General features: G+C 32.4%; 1 protein-coding gene across 1 annotated transcript; it reads right to left on the reverse strand.

The window, feature by feature from the left end:
- Positions 1-952: 952 nt before the first annotated feature.
- On the reverse strand, positions 953-26,939 carry LOC115888620 (superoxide dismutase [Cu-Zn]-like). The gene is made up of 7 exons (XM_030908385.1): positions 26,851-26,939; positions 14,445-14,508; positions 13,978-14,086; positions 13,835-13,917; positions 9,146-9,326; positions 3,039-3,108; positions 953-1,461 (listed from the first exon to the last, which is right to left on the reverse strand). The coding sequence occupies exons 2-7, from the start codon at positions 14,493-14,495 to the stop codon at positions 1,365-1,367; spliced, it is 591 nt and encodes a 196-aa protein (XP_030764245.1). The 5' UTR covers positions 14,496-14,508; positions 26,851-26,939; the 3' UTR covers positions 953-1,364.
- Positions 26,940-27,526: the final 587 nt, after the last annotated feature.

The following is a 27,526-nucleotide window of genomic DNA, read 5'->3' on the forward strand; positions in this document are numbered from 1 at the left end:
TGTATATTTTTAATAAACTGAAAAGAACTTAAAATTACCTTTCCCAAAATATATAGCACACTTGATACTTTGTTATAGGCCCTTCGAAATACAGAATTTTTAAAAGTTCGCCACAACTCGAAAACATATTTTTCCAGCAAGACGAGGCACCGCCTCAGAACGCTGAAATTATCAGCAAATTTTTGCAGTCAACTTCGAGAATAATTGAATAGCTGGGAAGTACGGTTATACGAGAATATTATTCACCCCTACTGAGTTAATAAATTCCGCGAGAAATGTTCAAAAACGGTCCCGTGTGTCCATCCATAACAGAAGACGGTCGATATGTCGACACCTGTAGCAAAATATCATGTCTTGGTTTGCTATTAATTTTTATTTTTTATTAAATATAGTTTAAATTGTTATGAAATTCTGCATCTCTCATTGCAAATATTATTTTCGTTTTAATTGCTGTTCACAGCTAGATTTTTTTTGCATTACAGCCGGCACCGTTCAAGTCAACTTATTCAAAGTGGGCAAATTTTTAAAAACTCTATATCTTGAAGAAAAATTGAGTAAAATATCAAATCTGCTGTATTTATGGAAAGGTAATTTTAAATCGTTTTCAATGAATTAAAAATATACAGAGTGTTCCATATAAAAATCAAATTTTCTTCAAATAATTCTTAAATTATGAAAACCATTAAATTCTACGTAAAAAGGTGATTTGGAAATGTTTTCATTAAAATACAAAATTTTCCATAGCAAAAAAAATACAGCGATTTTTTAAAAATGCACATGTTTGAAAAATATCCCGTAACTCCTGTCTATCTCCTATAAAAAATGATGTTTCTCTTCAAAAACGTCCAATTTGGTCAACCTGTACATTTACAAAAAAGTGTAAATTTCGTTGAAAATAATTTTCAATGTTGGGCATGTCAGCTCTAAGCGTTCATAAAATTTTCAATACAAATAAAACTCGTAAATAAGTATATTTTATTAATAAGTAACAATAATTACAGAAACTTATCGCAACACACGGAATAATTACAAAATTAAAACATATTTTCATATAACTTAATTATATTATATCATAATCTACTAATAAGATAACACATAAATATAATTATTCAGAATTAACAGTAATATCAGGTTTGTAGACTTAAAAAAGTATACCGTATGATCTAAAAAGAACGTCCAGTTGGCTTTGAAATAATGATCTTTGATATTCCCCATATAATTTTACATATAAAATAACAGCGATCTTCATTTCCAAGCGCCATTTCAGACATTGTTTTTTTTCGACCTCTGGTATCTTCCCTGAGCTTTTTATATTATCGAACAAAATCAATTGGTCATATTATAGATATTTTTAACAGTTCTATTTAGAATACTAGTCGCCCGGCTACAACAATTGATGTTAACACAATGGAGAACAATGAATTTACTATACGTGGAGATCCACTCGATTCTGATTCAGCCCTAAAAATAGAATATTCTGTTAAGTTTTATTTGTTTTGACTATTAAGCTGGACACCCACAAAAAGAACACAACTACTTTAGTCAAAAACGTTTTTCCCGGGCAAAATCGTTTTTGTCTTTTCTAAAACGATTTTGTTTGGAAGAGAAGCAAAATATTTCATTTACAATTACATATGCACAGCAGCAGATATAGAACGGGTCGCAATTAAAAATGTTTTAACATAAAACGACGATCAATCGGTCGATATCGATCAGCGTGACTATGATTAAATGAGTCTAAACCTGTCTTCAACCTCGAGATTGATTATTGTGTGTTGGTATTGTTATGTTTTTGACTAAAACTGTTCTGCTCTTTTTGTGTGGGTCCAGCCTTAAACAATATATTAGACATAACAGCTGTGATAACAGCCTATAATCTTTTAGCATATTACAGGATTAGATGATTACTTTAAGCTGTTCTGTACAACATGAGACAACTATAAGTTCATTTTCTCGTTTGATTTGAAAATTACGAAAAAAGATAAATAGGAAAGTTTTAGAGTATGTTAATATACATATTTCATTATGATATATGAGTATAAAAAGTGCTTCAAGGATATAGTGTGGAGGATATAGTTTAACTATTTTTGTACAGTAAGTATAGCTATTTCACTCTCCGACTTACTAGATTAGATCGCCATAGCGATTCACTTCTAGACATGTAAACCACCGACCCCTCTTGTTATACATATACCAAAAACAAGCATTTTGTGTAACATGTATTTCAAGTCATTTAAAAGAAATGTTAGATTTTATTATGGTAAAAAATTGTTAGTGTTGCTATTGTTTCTGAAGTTGGAGTACTCAAATTTGGTAGCATGTTTTTACAGAGTTGAACAAAAATGTACATGTAATGGTATTTGAGTTAGATGCTACAAGGTGTTCAAAATAAATTCAGATCAATCAGATTCGTCTATTTAAAATTAATAAAAACAGATTTTTAAATAGCATTCTTAACTAATTTTAGATTGTGTATACTACATTACCTGAACCAAATCTATTTAATTTTTTTTTTGTAATTCTGAAAACAAACGAGATAATGAACTTTATCGTTGAACAACGCTGTAAAATTTTTATATTAGTAATTAAAGCAACTTGTAAAAATACTCTTAAGGTATTTTTCTGATTTGTAAAAGCGACACTTAAATGTACATTTACAGTTAGTATTGCTGTTCTCGACTTTTTGGTAAATAAGTTAGTAACGGACAAGCAGATAACAACTACGTAGAAGCAGGATAAAATAAAATAATGAGGATACACATATAGTTTAAGACAGTTTATTATTTTTAAACATACTTAAAAAAACAATAATAACAGCAGAAGCAATAGCAATAAACAATGAGGAGGGAATGTGAAAACTTTTATGTATTTAACATAAAAAATATAATATAAGTATTTCTATGAGAAATAAATTACCGTCTAACTGCTATTCTACTAACAGATACAAAACGTGTAAAAATAAAAAAAAATATTGTTATTTATAATTAGTTCCATCCTTATTGTTGAAACATAAAACAAAAAGTAAGAATGATAATTACAAAATTCCAACCACTCCACATCCGACTCTAGCGCCTGCATGACCAGTTGTGAGTGAATCTTCATATCCTCCTGAAAATACAGAAAAATTAGTATTACATTATGTAGTTACAGTAGTTTATATAAATACAATATCTTTATCTATTAAAATATAATAAACTAATTTAACAAATTTTTATACCAGGATTGAATGATACGGATCATAATTATTATAGAACATTTGAATGATCTAAATAATACTAGTTCATGGGGCAGCTACAAAACAACATAGGATATGCAGATGATATAGTCATGATCGCTCGCGGGAAACACGAAGGCACCTGTGTTATATTATTCAAAGTTCCAAAATGGACTCTGTATCACTGAGAGATAGTGCAGGACTGTCGGACTGAGCATCAACTCAGAGAAAACGGCGATAGTGTTATTCAGCAGAAAGCGAAGTCTGAAAAAGAATCCATTTAGATGAAAGGGAAATACTGCCATCACAGGAAGTCAAATATCTGGGGATAACCCTGGGTAGTAAACTTCTCTGGAACAGACATGTTAAGAACATTACCAGCAAAGCCACAAAGGATTTCATGGTATACAGAAAACTGGCGGAAAATAGATGGTCTGCGCCTCTAACATTTTGCGCTGGTTGTATACCGTAATGGTAAGACCCATGATTACCTATGGAGGAGTTCCTTGGTACTTAAAACTAGAACAACGTACGGCAAGGCAATCTAACCTTGATCTAACACATATCTAACATCACAGCATATTGTCGTCGGTAGACATGTCAATGCGATAATGATTGGAATGGTCATTGACGCAAACAGTACTGATAGAATTTTTAGGTCAGGGGCTTGTAACACCCTCAGAAAGAAAATTCCACTCCTCTAACTCCCAGTGGCTGACATACCAAGAATGTACAACTTTGAGAAACACCTCACTGTAGTATTGAGCAATAAAAAGGATTGGAAGAGAAACACGTTTGCTTAGTATGTAAAAGACCATACTATAACGTGGTATACTGATGCTTTCAAAACCAAAGCCGGATAGGAGTATTTAGGCCGAAAACTCGGAACCCCAATGGGCACCTACCCCAGCGTCCTTCAGGTAGAAATATATACTGTCGAAAGATGCATACAATTCATCTTAGATAGGAACTCTCAAAAACGGGAAATAGCCTTCTTATCCTATAGTCAAGTAGCACTAAAAGCGATCAGCTCAATAAACAGTCAATAATCAATTCGAAGTTGGTCAAAGCACAGAGATTGTTGAGAATCCAAACCACTACAAGTTTATTTTTTTACTGTCACCTTTCAGTGCAAATTAGGTTAAACCTAGTATTTTTTTTTATTTAAGAAATCTTTGATTTAAGTAAGTACAATTTGTTTTATTTAAATAAGAAAAATCTTTGGATTGTCACGGGTTTTCTAACAGGTCTGTCGCTTCAATCTGCATTGCAATCTGCATGCACATCACATTCAATCTACTGAGGTGTTCGCTGAAGCTGAGAAACAACGGCGAATGCAGATTCTGTGGGGAAAATGGAAAAACATTATTATAGCACGACAACCGTTCGTGCCATAAACTTTGGTCGACAAATGGAGAGCTGGCTTCTCTGGAGCTGTCTCAGATACTGGCTTTTGTCAGCCCCGAGACTGTATGATGAATTATAACTCGTTATAACTCTAACAATATAAAGAAACCCCCTCAAAAAGAAGAACACCCTATAAAGAAGTCTCCTTTGGTGTATCTTCGTTGTTCCCAAGTGTTCCAATTCCACATACTTTAGGCACAGCTTACAGAATAACATAGCTTTGACACTCGCCAATTTTTCCCACGCTCGAATTTAAAACGCCCCACTCCGACGATGCGCTAACTGAATTAAGCGACCGACAGTCAGCCTCATTCAGTCGATGCATAGCCTCCACCGGTGGCGCGTAGGGCCGAATTACGGAAGATTTTAATTCGATTTTTTTCTTATATTTAACCATTGGTATTCGTGCTTTTATTTCAATTTTATTTTTATTGATGGAATGGGAAAAGGTTTTCCGGAATGTGCGGCTGCTGGTTGCACAAATAATTATGGAAATAATTCAAAATATAGTCTGTTTAATTTTCAATTCAATTCAAAATTAATGTTCAATTCAAAAGTATATTCACACTTTAGAGCTTTTCAAAACGATGAAGACTACTTATTTGGAGGCTTGCTAATGCCAAGTGACAATTTTTTTATTTAGTTTCCTCATTGGAGGCTATTTTTATAAGCTTTTATTTAACTTGTTTTGTATGTTTGTTCGGGGCAAATCTTGTAAGCTAAATTAAAACCACTTCCTTTTATTGTAGGAGATTGAAATTTGGCATGTAGGTTCAGTCCCGATGACAATACATTTTTTTGCAAGGCATGACCCGAATTTTTGACAGCTGTCAAAATGGCGACATTTTTGAGGTTTTTGATTTTTTAAAATTCTATTTATGAATGGATCGGGCTGAAATTATATATATATATATATATATATATATATATATATATATATATATATATATACAGGTTGTTAACTCGACAGTTACTTATAGGGAAACAGAATGGCAACACTGCCTATTGAGAACGTATGCATTATTGATTTTTCTGCCGACTCGTCCCGTCGCGTCGTCTATCGACGAGCGGGCCGAGGTTATTTCAACCATAAAACTCTTGCCGCGAGTAATGAACAATTTAACAACATGTATAGGTATATTGTGGGTATATACATATGAAAAAAAATATATGGGCGGCCATCTTGAAAAAATGACAGTTTAATGACATGTCAAAATTTCAAAGTCAACCGATTTTCATAAAAATTGATATATAGGATGGCCATGGGCGAAAATGAAAAAAAAATGTTGAGCTGTCAAATTTGACAGTTTGAGCTGTCAGAAAAATTTCAAAGTTGTCCGATTTTGATAAAAATCGATGATGGCCGTGGGCTAAAATGAAAGAAAAAAATGTTGAGCTGTCAAATGTGACAGCTGTCAAATAATTTCAAATTTGTCCGATTTTGATAAAAATCGATATATTGGATGCCCCCTACCCCATAGTCGGTTTTCATTTTATTTGTCTCACATTTGAACTGTCAAATTTGACAGCTGTCGTGTTTTTTAAGTTCTCCTTTTTTAATGAAAATCGATATACATATTATTAGGATACCCATAGGATACCCAAGTTATTTAAGAAAAAAATTGAGTTTAAGTGTGTGGCACTGTGAAACCAGCATAACTAAAAAGTAGAAAATAAATTTTATAAAAAAACCTTTTTTAAAAACAAGCTTTTATTTAAATAACTAAAAAGAATAAAATAAACTCTTTTTCTTTAAAACTTTTATTATGAACTTAGAACGTCATTACACAATTTTAATATTAGATATATAAAAGCTTGTCGCGAGATTTCTCTACATCGATAAACAAGTAAATTAACTAAAACCTGTGTCTACCCTGTCTCATTCTCAAAGTTTCTGTTATGATAGACCACTAGACCAGGAATTACAAGATAAAGTTGTCGTACCAGATTTTTATGAGTGCAAATGTACACTCAAATCTCGCGACAAGCTTTTATATAATATTAAAATTGTGTAATGACGTTATAAGTTCATAATAAAAGTTCTAAAGAAAAAGTTTATTTTATTCTTTTTAGTGTATTTAAATAAAAACTTGTTTTTAAAAAAGTTTTTTTATAAAATTTTTCAGAACAATTTTGAAGAACTTTTCTTAAATGAAAATATATTATGTAAATTCGTTAAATTATTTCAGACAATTAAATTCAACCATCAATCAAAATTTTCCTATAATGTATTTTTTGTTAAATTTATACGCAAAAGTTAGAAATTATTATACCTTAAAGAATATTACTAAGAACTTAAATGTAGCAAACAAAAACCGAAAGCTCCTAATTTAGAAACATTCGTAAATAACTATAAGTAATCAATGTACTTATTTCATTTTGCTGTTATTTCTAGAAATAAATTAATTAATTTGTTTTTTAAATGTTTTTCTTTGAGAATGCATATTTATTTAAAGTCAACAATTTAAAAAACGTGTATCTAAATTATGTTCTAGCACCAGTCGAATAATTTTTTACGTCACGTGTAAATTTTTTTTGAATACATCTCTGGGCTGACTGGCGCTTACGCGGCTATTGGTTTTGGCGAGAGAGCTCGCCGCTTTAGTGTTCCCCCTCTTTCGAATCGCAAATCCAAGCGTAAAAAGATCAAAGCGGCATGCTACACTGTCCGAGCTGGTTTTTACTTAAGCTGTGCTTTAGGCTACTTGAAGGAATTAATGAACGCAAATGGTCTCGACAACAAAACTATGACTGAATATATTGAGCTTACATCGTTATGTATGAAACAAAATTGTTTTCAATTTAATAATAACTTTTTTGAACAGCGGGAAGGTACAGCAATGGGTAATCCATTGTCTCCATTTTTGGCTAATTTATTCATGAGCAGGTTTGAAGTGGAGGCTAGGAATCAGTTTGAGTATTTTCCAAGAGTATGGTTTAGGTATGTGGATGATATTTTTGCTGTTTTTGACACACATTCAGACACCATAGATAATTTTATTTCTAAGTTAAATAATCGTTTTCCTTCCATTAAATTTACGCATGAAATTGAGAACAACGACCGATTACCATTTCTAGATGTATTAGTTATTAGAAATGCTAATAATTGCCTGGAATTTGATATCTATAGGAAAAATACGACCACACGCAGATATATTCCTAATGAATCACATCATAGTGTTGAACATAAAATGGCTAGTTTAAATTTCTTAGTTCATAGATTACTTAGTTTCCCACTTTCCAACGAAAAATATAAAATATAAAGAGATTACATTAGGAATCTAGCTGAGTGTAATGGATATTCTCCTTCACTAGTTGATAAATTAATTAGAAAACGTAGGTATAGGTTAATGATTTGATAAGTTGAAAATTCAACTTTTCAAGTGGAGAAAGATACGTCTAAATATTTTTCGATACCGTTTGATAGAGAGTTATCCCGTGGTCTAAAAGGAATTTTTAAGAATGTCAATTATAAACTTGTGTATAGTGCTAATAATAAATTACAACAATTATTAGGTAATCCAAATGATAAAACACCTCTACTGGAAAGGCCGGGTATTTATGAAATTTCTTGTAAAGATTGTAATCAGAAATATGTTGGGCAAACTAGAAGATCAATATTAACTAGATTTAAAGAACATTTAGCTCAGATAAGATATGGTAGACCGGATAAATCTTGCGTTGCCGAACATATTGTTGATAAAGAACATTGTATAGATCTTAATAATTTAAAATTAATTAAACAAGTCTCAAATTACAGGCAATTAGATGCATATGAAAGCATCAGAATTAATAAATGCAAAGATATTATGAACAGAGACAACGGTCCAATTCCTTCACGTTCTTTGTTCCTACTACTCTAGTGGCGGAAATCTAACTGTTACGCTGAGTTGGCTCTGACTCGGTTGGCTAGATTTTGCCACGCCCACTCGGTGCCCACTGGGCGAGTATATAAACGCTCACCTTGTAGATTGTACTTTAGTTTATAATCATCTGCTGATAATGCTAACATGGTTAGCGAAACGCGCGTCCAGTGTAAAAGTAAAAGTGTTTTGGTGTATTGTGGTGATTTAGTGTTTTTATTTTGCTGTGTAACACCAAAGGTTCTGACCCTCAACTGTAACAACTTCTTTATTTTTAAGATTTTGATAGTCAAACACCAACAAAATATTCCTTATCTTTGGACTAAATTTTCTCGAAAATAAAGATATAATTTAAAATTCCGTTACAATACGGAAATAGATTGAAGTCTTGTGATTACGGTGATATGTAATTTATATGGTTTTGTAAGAAATTGCCCGCTATTTTATGGCAAATGTTGCGGCAAACCTTAATCAGAGCACGTGTGTTTTGAATTTTAGGTGTGGCTTAACACGACAGGATCGGACTAGGCCTTAGGCAGATTTCTGAAATATAATATATATTTCCTTCGGCCACACACCCGCTTTACCCGACCCCTGAGAGCGATCCGAAAGTACAGCGTAATGGACTCTTAAGCGTAGTTGCAATATCTGAAATATTTACCTAAGCCTAAGTCATCTGGATCAGCATGTACGAGTACAGCTCTGCCGATGATGCTATGTTCACCGCTTAAAGAGATAATCGAATCGAGTATGTCAATTGTTGCTATTCCACTGCTGTTGGCATTAATGTTTCCCAAATCTCCAACGTGTCTTACAGAGGAATTTGGCCCTCCATGGTTCACCTAAAATAATATATTTGTTAAGAACTTTTAATCTTTATAAACTTTTAAAAAGTCTAAATTATTATTAATTCTGTATACTTATTGAAATAGATTATCCCATTTAAATGGAAATGTGTACTATGCTCAACCAAGTAAATATAATATGATGAATGATCAAGTGTCCTCTGCATGACGATAGAAAAACAATAATTCTTTTGTACAATTAATTAGACTTTTTTAACCGTGAAATTCTGCCTGATTTTATAACTTTTTGTTTGCATAGTATAATATTTTAATCCGAGTAATAAACAACAAACCAAGGAAACATTTAGAAAATGACTGTGAAAATCTATAATAAAACATATTAAACCTATTTGCATATTTTATTTCATAGATTTGCATTCTTAACGCGTATGCATTTAGTTTAAGTAAGTACGTACAAGGTGCCCCTATTGCAATGCACACACTGACGCGAATAAAGCCTCATACTCACTACTCCTTGCGGTTCGTCGATGCGATTCGCCAATGCGTTGAATTGATGCGATGAGCTGTACGACAGTTCGACGAAATGTCGATTTTGGGCGAACCATCAAATAAGACATCATGAACACAATGGACGAATTTCCAAACAAACGAATTGCATCGACGAACCACATCATATTCGTTATGCATGCATGGACGCATGGAACCAAATCGACGAATCAGCCCATAGTACTTAATTCGCTACAATTTTGCCATCGCGTCGCGTCGGCGTCGCACCGAATATTGCGATTTTTTAGTAAATCGAATCACACGATTCGGTTTCTCATATAGAATTGACTCCTACCACCTACAATCTTTTTAACATGTATGTAAGAAATATTTGTTCATTTAGTTCAATTTTTGAATAGTATATCATAAAAAAAAATTCTGCGGATATGCATTATCTCCAGTTTTTCAGTTTTTCATTCTAGAAACTTTTTGCGGAAGTGTACCATTTTCATTTATTCAAAAGCAAAATTAGGAGCGTCATAGGGAAGAATCAAAGTTTGAAGGTATTGAGAAATAGTAAAATGGGAAGAAAAGAAATACAAAAGATCAAGGATATGCACGGCAACATAGTAACACACAAACAGGAAATCCTACACTCTATTAAACTTTTCTATCAAGAACTTTACACATCAAAACAGCAGGGGATCCAAACCGACATCCGAAAGGTACTAAATTAGGGGTCGGAAGAAATTCCAGAAATAACCGAGGAAGAAATTATCAGTGCCCTTAGAGATATGAAAAATAATAGAGCTGCCGGCGACGATGGACTGGTAATAGAGTCAATCAAAGAAGGAGGACCAGAAAGCATCAAAGCTTTAAATGTCCGATTTAATAAATGCATTGAAGAAGAAATAATCCCATCATAGTGGAACAACGCAACCATCATTATTGTACACAAGAAAGGTGACGCTATAGATCTTAAAACTTTAGATCTAACGCTATAGCGATCTTAAACGCTATAGATCTTAAAACTTAAAACTACGTATACAAATTATTTACTAAAATACTCACCAAACGATTGGCAAATAAAATAGACTTTTTTCTTTCGAGCGAACAAGCAGGTTTCCGATCAGGTTACGGAACAAATAACCATCTTCTAACAGTCAAGATCCTTATCGAGAAATGCATTGAGTATAATAGACCACTAATGCTTGTCTTCGTGGATTTTGAGAAGGCCTTCGATTCGGTAGACCAGTGCAAGCTTCCAGAGACACTAAGTGAGAGTCGCATCGATCATCGATACTCCTCAGTCATAAGACATATATATGATAATGCCACGGCAAACATCAGAATATCGACAAATCAATGCACAGACAAATTCAATATCGATCAAGAGGTAAGACAAGGTGACACACTGTCCCCTAAACTATTCTTTGCTGTGCTAGAAAGTATGTTAAAAATGATAAACTAGGATTCAACAGGATTTAACATCGATAGCAAATTGATAAATCATCTCTGTTTTGCAGATTATATTATTTTAATAACAGACAACATACAGGAAGCACAGAATATGCTGGATATGCTGAATATCGGAAAAAGTCGGTTTGAAAATCAAGTTATCAAAGATACAATACATGACAAACCTAGTACTGAGTGGAAATTTAAACATTAATAACATACCTTTGGAACAAGTGCTTATATATAAATACTTAGGGCATGAGATCGGTATTAGAAGGGATAATCAGGCCCACGAAATTCTACGAAGAATAGGTTTGTCATGGGCGGCATTCGGTACTCTAGGCATATACTGAGAACTGATCTTCCCCTTATGTTTAAGAAGAAAGGTCTTTAACCAGTGTGTCTAGCCTGTCCTCACCTATGGAGCTGAAACACTTACTTTGACAAAAAAGAACATACATAGAATACAGGTCATGCAACGGAAAATGGAAAGGTCCATGTTGGGAGTTACACTTAAAGATAAAATACCCAATCACACAATACGAAATCGAACAGGAGTAAGAGATGCGGTGATATCTGTCGTATATCTTAAATGGAATTGGTCAGGACCAGGGCCTATTTTTCGTCTAGTCGGGCCCTAAGGCCCAAGCAAAAATTCGGGCCCTCTTTTCCAATAAAATTCAAAACTTCTTTTGTTAGTTTGGGTTAAAAAAATAAAACGTTATTTTTAGATTGGGGAATCGCCGGTACCGATATCTTTGATATAAATTTATAAATAATTTTAAAAAATGCATTAATTATATCAATCTAAAGCTTATTTTATTTAATTGCTGTGTAATTTTACATTTGAAATTATGAATATTTTACAACCTTTAACGGTTACTTTACCACCGGGCCAAGGCCCGGGCCTTATGAGCCTTCTGGTAAAATAGGCCCTGGTCAGGACATGTGGCTAGGGTAACAGATGGACGGTGGGCAAAGAGACTTGTGGAATGGAGACCAAAACACGAGACCTGTAGAAGCAGAGGACGACCTAGTCGATGCACAGATTATATTAAGAGAGTGGCTGGAAACTGGATTCAAATGGCACAAAATAGAGAGAAATGGCTAGAGTTACGGGAAGCTTTTGTTCAGCAGTGGACGGATTAAGTTAAATAATGATGGTGATGATGACTCGGCAATTGGAATTCGTAAACAGGCGGGTCTTAGCTTACAGCGTGTTTTGATTGCTTTGATTTGGTATGGTTTGGTTTGTTGGTTCGTTTTTGTTTATTTTTGTTTTTCTCGGTATGGTATTGATGTCTAAATCACAGTATCTACTAGGTTAAGCTCATACCTATACAAGAAAAGTGTTTAGAATGTAAAGCAGGAATATGTTTTCATGTAACTGATTTCACAGTTAGTCTCAAGTTAACACCATTTTATGAAAATGACGTATTTCCGCAGAAATTTTTTTATGTGTTTCAGAAAAGTGTTTAAAATGTAAAGCAGAAACATATTTTCATGTAACTGATTTCGCAGTTATTCTAAAGTATCAGGTATTCTAAGTCGGTTAGGTTAGGTTAGGTACATCAACGTTAGTTCACAAATTATTTGAAAAAAATAGAAATAAACATGAAATTTCTACACCCTGTATCTCCGAAACGAAGCATTTTAGAACATAGATTTATAGAAACTTTTTATCTGTTTTTACCTACAGAGCATGCTGCCGAATGAACACCCTGTATAGGAAAGTTAATTATAAAATGCAGTAATAAATTGTCAGTAATAATTAATATTCGGTGGTATTAAGTAATTAATTGTAAATACACTACTTGAAACGTAGTTAGGAAATATTAAATAGTAGTGTTTTGTTTACTATAAGTAGCGAATTATTGCTTTTATTAGATTTAGATAATTGGATAAAGTTATCTAGTATTTTAAATGATTTAAATTAACAATAGATAACTGACGTTTGTTTGTTTGTTGTTATATTAAAATTTTCCGTTCGATATATTTACTTAATATATTAATCTAAATTGAAGAACATAATTATACAGGGTCCGGCAATAGTGCGACGGGCATCTGAATAAAAAACTTGGGAATTTTGTTTAAGTGTAAACCTAAAGGATGTACAAAGATGTATTTCAGGAAAATATTTTAACTTCTATAGGGTCGCCCAAAGAAGTGTGAGTGGATCGGGATGATTTGATTTTGATTGGAACATCCTGTATATTATTGCATTTTTGGCTTCCTTTCGGATCACTTTACATAATTCTAAAATATGAATAAATATATTTCGATAGTTTCAGAGATATAAATAAATAAATAAAAAATATATTTTTTTTTCAACCCTCAAAAATTATTACAAATACAAGAAATGTCCTGAAATTTAAACCGATCCACTCACAGTTTTTTGAGCCACCCTACAGAAGTTTAAATATTTTCCTGGAATACATCCTAGAACATACTATAGATTTTCACTTAAACAAAATTTTTTATTCTAGGAGCTACAGATGCCCAACGCACTATTGCCGCACCCTGTACATGAAAGTTGAATAAATACTTCAGTACATAAAAATAGCTTTAAAGATAAAATTATTTTGAATAATACCACTCACATTATGAGGATTGAAATGACTTCCTGTAGAGGTACAACCATTGGTCAAGTCCCCAAAACTATGAATATGGAAACCGTGATCACCTGAAAGTAAGATTTATTTAATTATAATTAATATATTTTTAAATAAATCCTTATAAGTACCTTCAGTTAATCCAGATATGAAACCAGTAATTAAAATTCCATCAGAAGTCTTATTGAAATAAACAGTACCTTTAGCGTCACCAGATGTTAAAGTAGATATTGCTGCTTCCTACAATAAACATAGAATTTTTTACAATTATTATCAGTGTATATTTTGACACCCCCAATGAACAAGATTGTATTAATTTACATTATTTTTCAATCAAACTAAAAAACGAAATCAAATCGTTTAAAAAATATAAAAAAAACAATCGTTAATATTGAATTTAATTAAAAATAAATGGGTGTCAAAATTATTCTTTGAAGATATGAATTTAAATTTAAATAATCCATACAAAAATGATGAGGGCTTATTTCTAAAAACAGGTATTCATAAAAATATATCAAATTAAAGGCTACTAATAAAATATTCATACAATTAACTTGTTAAATTCTTAAAAAAATTATAATAGAATAAAAGATCATACCTGAGCGCAAGCAATAGCCACCAGACAGAAGCCAAACACAAATCGCAGCATTTTATCACTTGTTCTAGAAATACAAAAACAACAATTAAGAAGTCCTATAATATATCTACGGAATAATCCGCATCGATCTCAAAGTATATATGCCAAGGAAATTGAAAGTCATATGTGTGTATAGTAACAAACATAAATCCGAGAATGTTTTGCTAGAGGTGGTGAACTGATCTGTATTGAACAACAACTGATTTGAGAGGTAAAATATAGAGTTTGTTCCTATTTTTTGTCCAAATCTTAAAAGACTGGGTTACGTGTTCGATCACTCAATAGTTATTAATAAATAAATATTAATGTAAATTGATTAAATCTAAAATTTTAATGTATATAAACAGAAAGATATTGCTTTAAAATATTTAAGCAAATCATCATCATCTTCTTCTTCCGGTGCCTTGTGCTTAGCCGCACGTTGGCGATTGTCTGTACTCTTCATACAATGTGTAGAGTGCCGTTTTCGGCTCTTCGAAATATAGTGGCTGCGTCGCTGATGTTACACCAATCCCGTATGTTTCTTAGCCAGAAATGTTGTTTTCTTCCTGGGCCTGGCCGTCCCTCTATTTTTCCTTGTAGAATCAGCTTAGGAATGTAATATTTGTCTCCTCTAAGGTATGAGACTTTCCTTTCTTTAACTATATTAAGCATTTCGTTCATAGCCTGCAGTTCTTAAAACTTCTTCGTTGGTGGCATGTGCGGTCCATGGCACACGTAAGAGTCTCCGGAGAGTCCACATTTCGAAAGCCTCGATGTGGTTCAGGGTTCTAGCCTTGAGAGACCAGGTTTCTGCGCCGTATAGTAAGATAGGCCATATGTAGCATTTTACTACCCGTAGTCTAAGTGTTAGCGGGAGACTGCGTGCTAATAGGAAGTTTTTAAGTTTAAAAAATGTTGACTTTGCATAATTCGTTCTAAGTTTAACTTCCTCATCGCAGTCCCATCGTTCATTGATCATGGCACCCAGATATTTAAATCGTGGAACTCGCTCTATAATATTTCCATCCACGGTCAATGCGGTGTTGATTGTAGGCTGGCGTCCTATTACCATAAGTTTGGTCTTGGCAGCGTTGATTTTAAGACCGAAACGATTTCCCATGTCCCCTATCTTATTTATTATTTTCTGGAGATCCTCTAAAGTTGGTGCTAGTATTGCCGTATCATCTGCATATCTTACATTGTTAATTGGAACTCCGTTAATCTTAATTCCTTCACTTTCTCCTTCCAGGGCCATTTGAAATATCTTTTCGACGTATATATTAAAAAGTATTGGTGACAGTATACAGCCCTGGCGGACTTCTTGACACACATTGAAGGTGTCTGTGGATAAATTTTTGTTAACTCTTATCTCCGTGGTTTGGTTCCAATATAGTTCCTGTATGATTCTAATGCCTTTGGCGTCTATTCCTATCTCGAGCAGTCTGTTTAGGAGAATATCGTGTTTAACGTTGTCGAAAGCCTTCTGATAATCTATGAAGCATACAAAAACATCTTGGCGTTGATCATAACATTTCTGGATTAGTAGCTTGATTGAAAACAAAGCCTCTCTGGTACCCAGCCCCTTGATGAAGCCGAACTGTGTCTCTCCGCTTTTTTCTTCACATTTCGCGTATATACGAGCATGCATGACTCGAAAAAAAAGTTTCAGAGCATGACTCATTAGACTTGTAAGTCTGTAGTCACTACAGTCTTTTGGAGATGCCTTTTTGGGAATTGTTATAAAAGTTGATTTTAGCCAGTCATTTGGAATTTTACCCGTATCGTATACGGGTAATAGATATTCGATTGAATAGATATGTGAGATGCTTTGAGTCAAATATTTTAAGTTAACTTCTGCATGCACGTTGTCATGACCGGGGCTTTTTCGATTTTTCATAGCTTTCATAGCATGCTGAACTTCAGATTCAAGAATTTCCGGGCCCGACCAGTCTTCACAATTGAGAGGTTGTCTGTCTTCTCTTTGGTCTTCAAATAATAATTGTGCATAGCTTTTCCATGTGCTGCACAGATCTACCGGATCTAAAATCAATTTCCCATTGTGTTTTAGGGCAGGTATTGGTGCTTTTTTTGTGTCATCATCATATCATCATTTTCAGCTTATTCAACCATTTCCAATTATTGTGTAACCTCCCTTACATATTTAGATACTCTCTTTGTAGTTGACCCATTGTTGTTGTTGACTATGCGGGCTCAAGTTATCCCTGCTAATTTTATAATATCATGGTCCCATCTCAGGTGTGGTCTTCTAGGTCTCTCTTCTTCTAGGCCTTTTAATTCCTCGTGTGTACACGTGTGTTAAGTTAGCACAACCACTTTAGGAAAAATGTATGAAACTATGTGGAATAATTGCCGTAAATTAGCCGTAAATTTGCCGTGAAAACAAAAAATTTCCGCTCTTCGTTAAGTATTGCCGCTCTTCGTTAAGTATGTTAAATCGATGGTTGTGCTAACTTAATATTAAGTTAGCACAACCACCATTGGAAATCAGTGAAAAAACATAGTTAGGAATTTTACAGCATAGCAGGAATTTACCATTTTTTTGCCGTTCTTAGATAGAATTAAAAAAAATATCCTCCGATCATTCTCTATCCCCGTGCAAACAGAAAATTTGCCGCTATTTTATTTGTTTATAAAATCTACAGGGTGATTCAGGCTTCCGAAAAAGCTCTATATTAGGTTTTTGGTTTCTGAATTTTATTTCAATTTTTAATATTTTTCATTTAATATAGGAGCAATAATATTGAACATTTTGAAAATATTTTTGTCAGCACACAGGGTGATTCAAAGATATTTTCAAACCAAAGTTGTATATTTTTAAATAGAATATTATATATTTTTTAGCTCAGTGTATCTGCCACAAAATTTCTTTTCCAAAAATACCATAATGTCATATATTATACCGAATGGTTTTTGAAATATAACCGTTTTTAAGCTAAATTTGCTGCTTATTTAAAGCCCTCTAAAAATCTAAATTCTAAGAATTTTAAGAATGAAATGTATTAAACATATTCATCTTTATTGATGATCAGATAGTTATAGAGTTAAAAAAAACATAGTATTCCATTTAAAAATATACAACTTTGGTTTGAAAATATGCTTGAATCGCCCTGTATGCTGACAAAAAAAATTCAAAATGTGCGTTACCATTGCCCCCATATTATTTAAAAAAATTGAAATAAAATTCGCAAACCAAAAACCTAATATAGTTTTTTAGAGCTTTTTCGCGTAAAGCGTAAAGCGTAAATAGCCCTGTAGATTATATAAACAAATAAAAGAGCGGCAAATTTTCCGTTTGCATGGTGTATTTACGGCTAATTTACGGCAATTGCTCAACCTAATTTCAGACATTTTACTCAACCTTTAAGTACTGGAATGGTTGTGCTGAATGTACTGAATATATGACCTTGATGCTATTATATTTTTTGATGCAGGGGGATAGAGAATGATCGGAGGATATATTTTTTTAATTCTATCTAAGAACGGCAAATTCCTGCTATACTGTAAAATTCCTAACTATGTTCTTTCACGGATTTCCAATGGTGGTTGTGCTAACTTAATATTAAGTTAGAGCACAACCATCGATTTAACATACTTAGCGAAGAGCGGCAAATTTATTTTTTGTTTTCACGGCAAATTTACGGCTAATTTACGGCCATTATTCCACATAGTTTCATACATTTTGTTTAAAGTGGTTGTGCTAACTTAACACACGTCGTGTGTACCATGCTGTAATTTTTGTGGTCCATCTGTTGTCCATCCTTCTTGCCAGGTATCCTCCCCATTGCCACTTGAGGGATTTGAGTCTATGGATGTGTTAGGATGGATGGATCCACTCTATTCTATTGTTATATTCTCTCTTGGTTATTCCCAGCATATTTCGTTCCATTGAGCGTTGTGCGATCTGCAGTTTCCTTATGATGTCTGTTTTAAGTGTCCAGGTTTCGCATACATAGGTCATCACTGGTAGTACACATTGGTCAAATGTTTTTTCTTCAAATAAAGTGGCATTATAGATTTGAATATGATTGAATTTGTTCCATAAATACTCCATGACAACTTAATTCTTCTGTTGCTTCCTAATAGTAGAGATCCCGAGCTGTGTATTAGTTGTCTCAAATATAGGTATATATTCTTCTACTATTTCCAGTGTTGTGTTATTTATTAGAATGTCTTTTCTATCCACTAGTTCGTTGTACATTACTTTAGTTTTTGCTAAGTTCATTTTGAGACCCAGTTTATTGCTGGCTGTAGTTAGGTTGTTAATTTGTGTTTGTAGTTCTTCAGGGCTATTCGCAGTTAGGATTATGTCATCGGCGAATATTAGATAGTTGAGATATTCTCCATCTGTTTTTAATCCTTTGTTGGTCCAGTTCAGTTGACTGAAAATTTCTTAACTCTAAACTCTCGCCAATATATACAAAAAAGCAGAGTTCTCAACTGGCAAAGGAGTAAGACGGAGACGCGATATCCCCAACGCTGTTTACAGCAACACTAGAAGAAAACTTAAGCTAATATCTCTCCATTAATTACTCACTTTGCAACAATATTTCGATGGACATATTTATATCTTAGTTGCTTACTACGAGCCCTAACAACTATATGTTGGGACAAGGTCATATTTTGGAATTATTGCCCTGGTTTTTCAAAATAACTGAAAAATATATGTTTAATTTTTTAAATATAAACATAGCCATATATCCTAAACAACTTGAAACAATATTTTTATGAATTTGTAAATCAATCCATATTTACAGTAGCGGATTTTGTTCATAAAAGGACAAATTTGCTGACAACTAAATGTTGGGACAAGTATTTTTAAATAATTAATATCATCATAGACGGCTTTGCTATAAACGTCACAAATGTCGCAAACTGTTTACTTCAGCATTGACAGCTTGTAAGTGACTCGATACTTTGAGTAGTGAGATTTACTGTAAGTAATTTTAATTTTCAATTTTGTTAATTATTTAATTCAAAGTAATGGTCCGTGGAAAAGCTACAAATCAAAAACTACGCGAAATTATCATTCGTCAATACAGTACGGGAAAAACAATTCGAAAAATTTCTGATGATTTAAGTATTCCAAAAACCACGGTCTTTAATATAATAAAAAAAATACGGCGAATGTGCCAATGTAGATGTTAGAGGTAAAAGTTCGGGAAGGCCAAAAGTTTGTATCTCAAAGAGATTTACAAAATTTAGTAAAAATTTGCAAGTCTGCGAGAAGAAGTACTCTTCGCGAATTAACAGTTAAATGGAATACTGTAACTGGTTTAAATATATCAAGAGAATGTTGCCGAAAATATATCCATAAATGCGGTCTGGGGTTTTAAAAGGTAAACTTTATTTTGTGTGGATAATCAATTACCTGAAGATTATTGATACAAATTCTTATTTAGGCCAATGAAAAATCGCTACTTACAGAAATTCAGAAGAAAAATCGCTACAATTGGGCAAAATCTAATTTTTTGTTGCACATGTTTGCGTTGGAGATCATCGAAAACGAATAATACGAAATAAAGCTTAATCATTAAGATTACTTATAGAGGGTTGTTAAATTCCCTAAGGAGATTATGGTTTGGGGTTGCATGTCAGCAAGAGGTTTGGGCAAATTAAATTTTATACATGGCACTGTTAACGCCCAAAAATATCAACATATACTTGGGACCTCACTTTTGCCTAGTGCTCATGAATTGTTTCCAAACGAAAACTGTATTTTCCAACAAGATGGAGCATTGTGCCATTCAGCAAAATCAACTAAAAATTGGTTCAGTAATAATAATATAAAAGTTCTATCCCATCCTGCAAGTAGTCCGGACAATATTTAAGAAACCACCCTCAACGGACAATTTTTGATTGGTGGACAAAACTGCAGGAAATTTGGGAAATTTTTCTCCTCAAATGTGCCAATCTTTGGTAAATAAAATGCCATTAAGAGTTCAGGCAGTTGTTAAGGCGAAAGGTGATGTAACTCAGTATTAAACAAATTTCTTGTTGTGCTGTTCCAATATATAGTTGTCAGCAAATTTGGCTTGATTTTGGCAAAATAAGCTATTATCAAAAGTGATTTGTTTGCAAAGTTATAAAAATGTAGTAAAATTGTCTAGATCATATTGTAATGTTTGAATTTAGAATAATAATCAAAATAAATTGAGTCGTTTTAAATTACTATTTTTTATTGCAAAAAAGACCTTGTCCCAACATATTATAGTTGTTAGGGCTCGTACAAGCAAATCTTTGCTACACGTTGATGGTTTTATATTTTTTAACTTTCAGCAAAACATTAATAAATTATATTTACTAGACGAAAATAGTTATTTAGTTTCTTAAATTAACATCCCCAAATTACTTATGTAATGTATCATGCAATTTAACCAAAATTCTTCGCTTGGACTGCATTGTCATCGTTACATTTAACCCAAACTCTCTTTTTTGGTCGACTTTGTCTTCTTTCTAATCAATTTTAAAATTTTACAGGTGTTGGTCAGATATATCCAAAGATGATATATCACTTACTATTAAATAAACTATTATAAATCGTACAACTAATCAGCTTATGTACCTACTATAGCGGGATAGAATTAGGTGTAGTCAAGGGTGATGTTGTTCAGGAATTCCGCATTGGAACGTTATGGTGATTTATAACTAACAACGTTTATTTAAAAAGTCCGAAAAGTGGGTAGGAATTCCAATATACTGATCGTTATAATTTAAGAAATATTTTCTGTTTATAATTTTACAAAAGTATTTTATCAAACAAATTTTCGAAATACCAGTTGTAAAAATTACCTTTAATCTGAAATAAATACTATTATCAGGCCCCGTCATAAATCATTTTAATAAATTATCAAAATAGTTGACTCTGTAGAATGAATGAATGATTAAGACAGAAACTAAACCTGCAGAATTTGTACAAAACAATAAGTAACACATTTTTGATATCGGATAGTAATTGAATCCGTAACACGGCAATCTTACAAATTGTAAACATATTTCTCGCTTGTTGTGTTATCATCATATTTTACGGTTTTGGATACCAGATAAATCCTTAGTACAAATAGTGCCGCATCATAATAATTAGTCACTTTAATTATTATGTTGTCTCTAATTAAAAATATACTTTCATCAACTCAACTCTCATTTTTACACATCTATAGGTCGAAATACACACATATAAAGAGTTAAACAGTTGTACCAGGAAATAGAAGATAAAATTATACTTATTTAGTTATTATCAATGTTCAAAATTAATCAGATTAAAGATTGTAACATTTGTGGTTTGTATTATAAAATATCACATCAAAAACAGAGAATGTAAAACAATGCCAAGTCTCGCAACCCAATTCTTCCACTGCAAAAAGCTGTGAGATCTCTTGTAAAACTAAGTCAATTTATTTCACTTAGTTTCTATTGAAACACCTATTCAACAATTCTGTTATAAATTTTTAGTATCAATATTAGACATCTCTTTATTTCTATAATAATTATATCTTGGCAATTGCACGGTATGCTATTTTACTCATTAAAATACTTTATTCTTAAGTGCATGCTTTAGATTTATTTATTAGTAATCGAAATGGTAAATTATTCTTTTATAATGGTAGTGTCAGGTAATTTGTGGTAGACTACACAAAGTTATGGCCAAGAGTGGGCCTATCCCCAACATGGCACTTAAGAAATCTGACGGAAGTTACACAGAAGGAAATGGAGAGAGAGCTAACCAAATACGTTTAAATAAAATATACGACGGCCTCCCCATAAGAGCAATGAGAGGATTTAAGTCCCAGTATTGAAGGAGGACAGAAAATCAAGTCGAATGTTCAAGACATAGGTTCATCCTTGTTTAGTCAAACCTCCTACAAACCAAGGATAGACTTATGTAGGAAATGCATTGAAATTCTATAGCCATCCTTCAATATCGGGACAGGAATTTAAGCGGTACCCTCCGTATACTTTATTTTAAACGTATTTGGAGCTAACCTACTAACACACTATTCTATTGATGCGCATGTAGCATTAATAGAAAGTAGTTGGGAAGTAGCCAAGCTAGTAATAAAAGAGTAAAAACTGAAATGGCGCATTGACACCTTTCAACCTTTAAAGCAGCAAAAGTAGGGTCTTCTAAAAGAGAGTCAGGAAATAACTACTCACCATCTACTATTTCTACTACTACACTATTCACAACAATATAAAAACACGCCAAGGTCTTCTTATAAACTTGAAAATAATTGATATTTCCGTGACCGCTCGAACATTTTATTTCTTACATTAAAGAGCGGGTAGATCCACAGAAAGTGCTCTATACCGAATAACGGGGCTAATACAGGCAAGCCTGGATAGCAAAGAAACAGCAATTTGTGCCTTCTTTAACATTGCAGGGACGTTTGTACAACAACAGGTGGTGATCTATAGAAACAGGAGGGGCAAACAGAACTATTATTCGCTGGTTTTGGGAAATGCTCTCAACACGGGCAGCAGAGACTCAGATATGTACCAAAACTGTAGCTGTTAACTGTACAACGCAAGAAAATCCACAAGGTGGAGTAACCCACTCTACTGTAGAGCTTGGTAGTGAGTGAACTACTAGACCAATTAATTCTAGCGGAAATACACTGCATTGGGTATGCAAACAACATAGTTACCCGAGTTAGTGCCATCCAGCAGAAAACCTGAATAGTCTGAAAAACTTGAAAAGAATCCAACTAGATGAAACAGAAATATTGCCATCACAGGAAGTCAAATATTTGTAAATTAGTACCCTGGACAGTAAACTTCTATGAACCAGGCACATTAGAAACATTACCCGCAAAGCCACAAAGGCTCTTATGATATGCAGAAGACTGGCGGGAAATAGATGAAGCTGCGCTCCTAACATTTTGAATTGGATGTATACCATGGTAGTAAGACGCATGATTCTTTATGGAGCAGTTGCTTGGTAGATAAAGAGAGAATAAAGATAATTAGAGCAACGTACAGCAAAACCTGTGCAAAGTACAGACACTGGCATGCATCCGCATCACAGGAGCCCTGAAAACAAGCCCAACAGCAGTAATGGCGGTCATTCTACATCTAACACCACTGCACATTGTCATCGGTAGATATGCCAATGCGACAATGATTAGAATGGTTATTGACGGAAACAGTACCGTACCTCCAGGTAAATAAAATTATATAAAAAGTATGGCCTAACTAAATTTTTTTAAGACACCTTATATGAAATAACCTCTACCTTAGCTGGAATTACAACTACTAATACGGTTATACACCTTTTATGTAACTACAGGTTGATATTGAAACGCAGAACAAGTTAAAAAGAAAATATGGATGTGTCTGCCTTCTTTATGCTGTGAAGGTGACTCTGTTGTTTATAATATTACGATTAAAACGTTTAGTAACGAAGATTAATGCAAATTTCGAGATTTAAATAAAAGAAATATTCATCATTGTTTGCAGCTTGAGAAGCTGCAATTGGAAAAATGTAATTATCTAGTCAGGTCTAGCAGAATTCACTGAAGTGATTATTCGGTTTGCATGAGTTTTGAAGGTTATAAAACATTCAATAACATCAATAAAACTTTTAATTTAATATGAAAATAAATACCTAGTTAAGTATGTAATTAGCATTTAATGAAAATTATAATATTAAACATTTTATTATAGTTGAAAGTTGAAACCTTTGGTGTTACAACAGAAAAATAAAACACTAATTCACCATAATACAACAAAACGCTTTAAACACTAGACGCGCGTTAACCATGTTAGAATCATCAGCGGATAATTATAACTATATGAGTACATCTTTAGTTTTAATCATCTGCTGATGATGCTAACATGGTAAGCAAAACGCGCGCCCAGTGTTTTACAGTAAAGTGTTTTGGTGTATTGTGGTAAATTAGAGTTTCATTTTGTTATTAAACATTTCAAATAAGAATTATACTTATGTTGCGGGTTTATATACAGAAGGGTCCAAATTGTATTTGGAAAACTCGGGCAGCATATTCTGCTGTGAAGAGTGTGTTCTAAAATGCTTAGTTTCGGAGATATAGGGTGTAGAAGTTTCATTTTTATTTCAATTTTTTCCAAATGATTTTTCAACTAACGTAGATATTTGGAAGAAAATTGATGTCTGGGAGTTTTTTGACATAGGAAATCTTGATGTCAATATGTCTCCTATTTGTAGAGGGCGCCACCTACATATTTTTTAATTTGTTTGAAGAGTAATAACTTTTCGTCCGTACCTGTATAAAACTACCGAGTAAAAAATATACATTTGCTACATTTTTTACGTACGTTTTTTACGGTCTCTTGGTAAAAATCGTGACGACTAATAGTCCTCGAAATATTTGGAAATTATCAATACCTGTCATGATAGACATAAATTAAACATGTTGACTAAATTGTTATTAAACTGAAATAATAAAGTTGAAATGCTTTTGTGCCAAAAGTTCAACAAAAACTTATTTATCACATTTTTTTCGAAGAAAATTTATGATTATGATTAATTTAAAAAAAAAATTAAAAGTTCCCAAATTTATTATTTCGGTCAAATAACTATCTACATACTCAACATGTTTATTTTTGTCAATAATGACAAATATTGGCAATTCTAAATCAATCTTGGTTGCTCGTAGTGATTTTTACCAATAGACATTTTTTACGTAAGAAATTACGAAAATGTAGTATATTTTTTCACTTTTTTATATATATAGTTTTATACAGGTACGGACGAAAAGTTATTACTCTTCAAAACACTTAAAGAACCTGTAGGTGGCGCCCCTTACAAGTAAGACTTAAGTAAGACTCATATTGACATCGAAATCAAATTTTCTCATGTGAAGTGTTGGTTTAGTGGTTCTCTTCAGTATCTCTTTACATAAATGTACACACTTTTGTCTTACCTACGAAATTCTTCATATTTACATAGTTTTATTTATTTTTATTGTTCCGACAACCAAACAGTAAAAGCCCTTTATTGGATATTTAAATTTGTTTAGGGTAAAAAAAACTTAAAAATGTGTGCCCGTGGAAATACTTTGGCTTTTCACATAAAAAATATGTTGGTTTAAATAAATTTCAGTCGCAATACAGGTAATAATTTTATTATGACTGCAATACCATTACATATTTCTGGTGAACTAGTAATTTCGAAGGTTGTCGGAATTATTAGACATGTTTATAATTTATTTTTAGATTTTCTGGTTAGTTATTTAAGTACAAGTTTTTTTTAAAGTTTCAAATTAAATAATATTACTTTTGTATACAGTATGTCCTCAGATTGTCTTTACAAAAGGAAAAAAAAAATTTGACACAGAAAAACGCATTCTTCATAAAAAATTTTGCTTGTTCTAAAATGGTTAATCCCGTTTATACTTTTCCAAATTTCCATGCCGTTCTGAAGAAAATAAAAAAAAAATATGGTTAAAGTGCCTAAGTCCTAAAAAATCACAAGGCGTTTCTATGGTAATATAATTTCGATTCATTCTTTGATAGATTGTTATTCATAGAATTTTAATTAATGTAATATTTTTTGATGTTTTAAAATGTTAAAGGAAGCATAACATTTATTTAGTTTAATGCTACGGAAAGGGTGATGATAGTTATCGGAAAATGTGATACTTTAACAACAGCAAAAAATATGATGTTATCAAAATTAACACTAACCATCTATCAAAGAATTCAATTAAATTGAGATTACCATAGAAACTAGAAACGCCCTTTGATGGAGGACTTAAATTCAACCATATTTTTATGTTTTTTTTATTTTCTTCAAAACGGTATGGAAATTTGTATAACGGTATTAACCGTTTTATAGAACAAGCAAACATTTTTATCAAGAATAAAATAATAATTGTTATCAAAATGTCGATATTAAAAAAAATCGTCTTGTAAACACAATCCGCAGACATACTGTAGAACTAGGAGTTATGCATATGACTAATTTATTCTTTCCCTAATAAACATATAGGTACCTATTGACATTTACGTTATAAAACCATACGAAATTCCATATAAATAATTATATCCCGATTTTTTTCTATGTAAAATGTTTCCTAAAGAAGTTACCGACAAAATATTATATTGACAACTCAATATACTACTTATACTACCTATTTGTCTATGTTAATAACAAAATATTTCTTTATACATTATTAAAGCGTTTTAAGACTTTCATATTGTTAGTAAATTAAATTCATCATCACTAGCTAAAAATAGAAAAATTCAGTTTCAAAATCCACAGTTTTTAAAAATATTCCTTTCGTATTTTCTAATATTTGAATACTTATTTTTCAAAATTCAAAATAATAAAAAATAAGAAATTTAAATTTAAAGTAGTTAATAGAAATAATAAATAACTATAACTTACATATAGACAGGTAAAAATAAAAATCACCCGACGAACTAACACCGGCTTTGTAGAGTCATCTACTGAAATTAACGTTTTATTGCTATGAGATAAATTACTTTGTTTATTTTTCCTGTGCGTACAATCGTAGTGAAAAATAAGCGACCTTTCTATTCAATTTTCAATCACACATTTTTGACAATAAAACCATTTGCATGATTTCTATTATCGTCTCCTTGACCATTTCGAAAAAAATTGACAACCAGCCATATGGTAATTACAGCAAAAAAAATGGAAAAAGCAGTGAAAGTCAATCGAAGCGGTATGAGAAAAAAATTAGCTCATACAGCTCAGTCATTAAATGAACCTGTTGGAAACTCAATATTACTGAGGCCGCTATTACACTATCAAATTTCTTTGTCAAAGATCTTTTATAAAAGATATTATAATAAAAATATCACAGTGTTAATATACAATACTAGCGTGTACCAGCGACTTCGTTCGCGTCGAATTAATCATTTGTAAAAGCAAAGCAAGAATTTCCATTAACATACAAACTGGATAAAATTTTCTCACATTTATGTCAGCATGAGAAAAAACAATATGGCGATATTATTATATAACTTGGTAATATTTGAGAGGTAGTTTCATCTCGTTGGAATTTGACTTTCGAAAAATCCCTTTGCCAAAAATAAGC

Source organism: Sitophilus oryzae, unplaced genomic scaffold (assembly GCF_002938485.1).
Source record: "Sitophilus oryzae breed Bouriz unplaced genomic scaffold, Soryzae_2.0 scaffold_803_pilon_pilon, whole genome shotgun sequence".
Lineage (NCBI taxonomy): Eukaryota > Metazoa > Arthropoda > Insecta > Coleoptera > Curculionidae > Sitophilus > Sitophilus oryzae.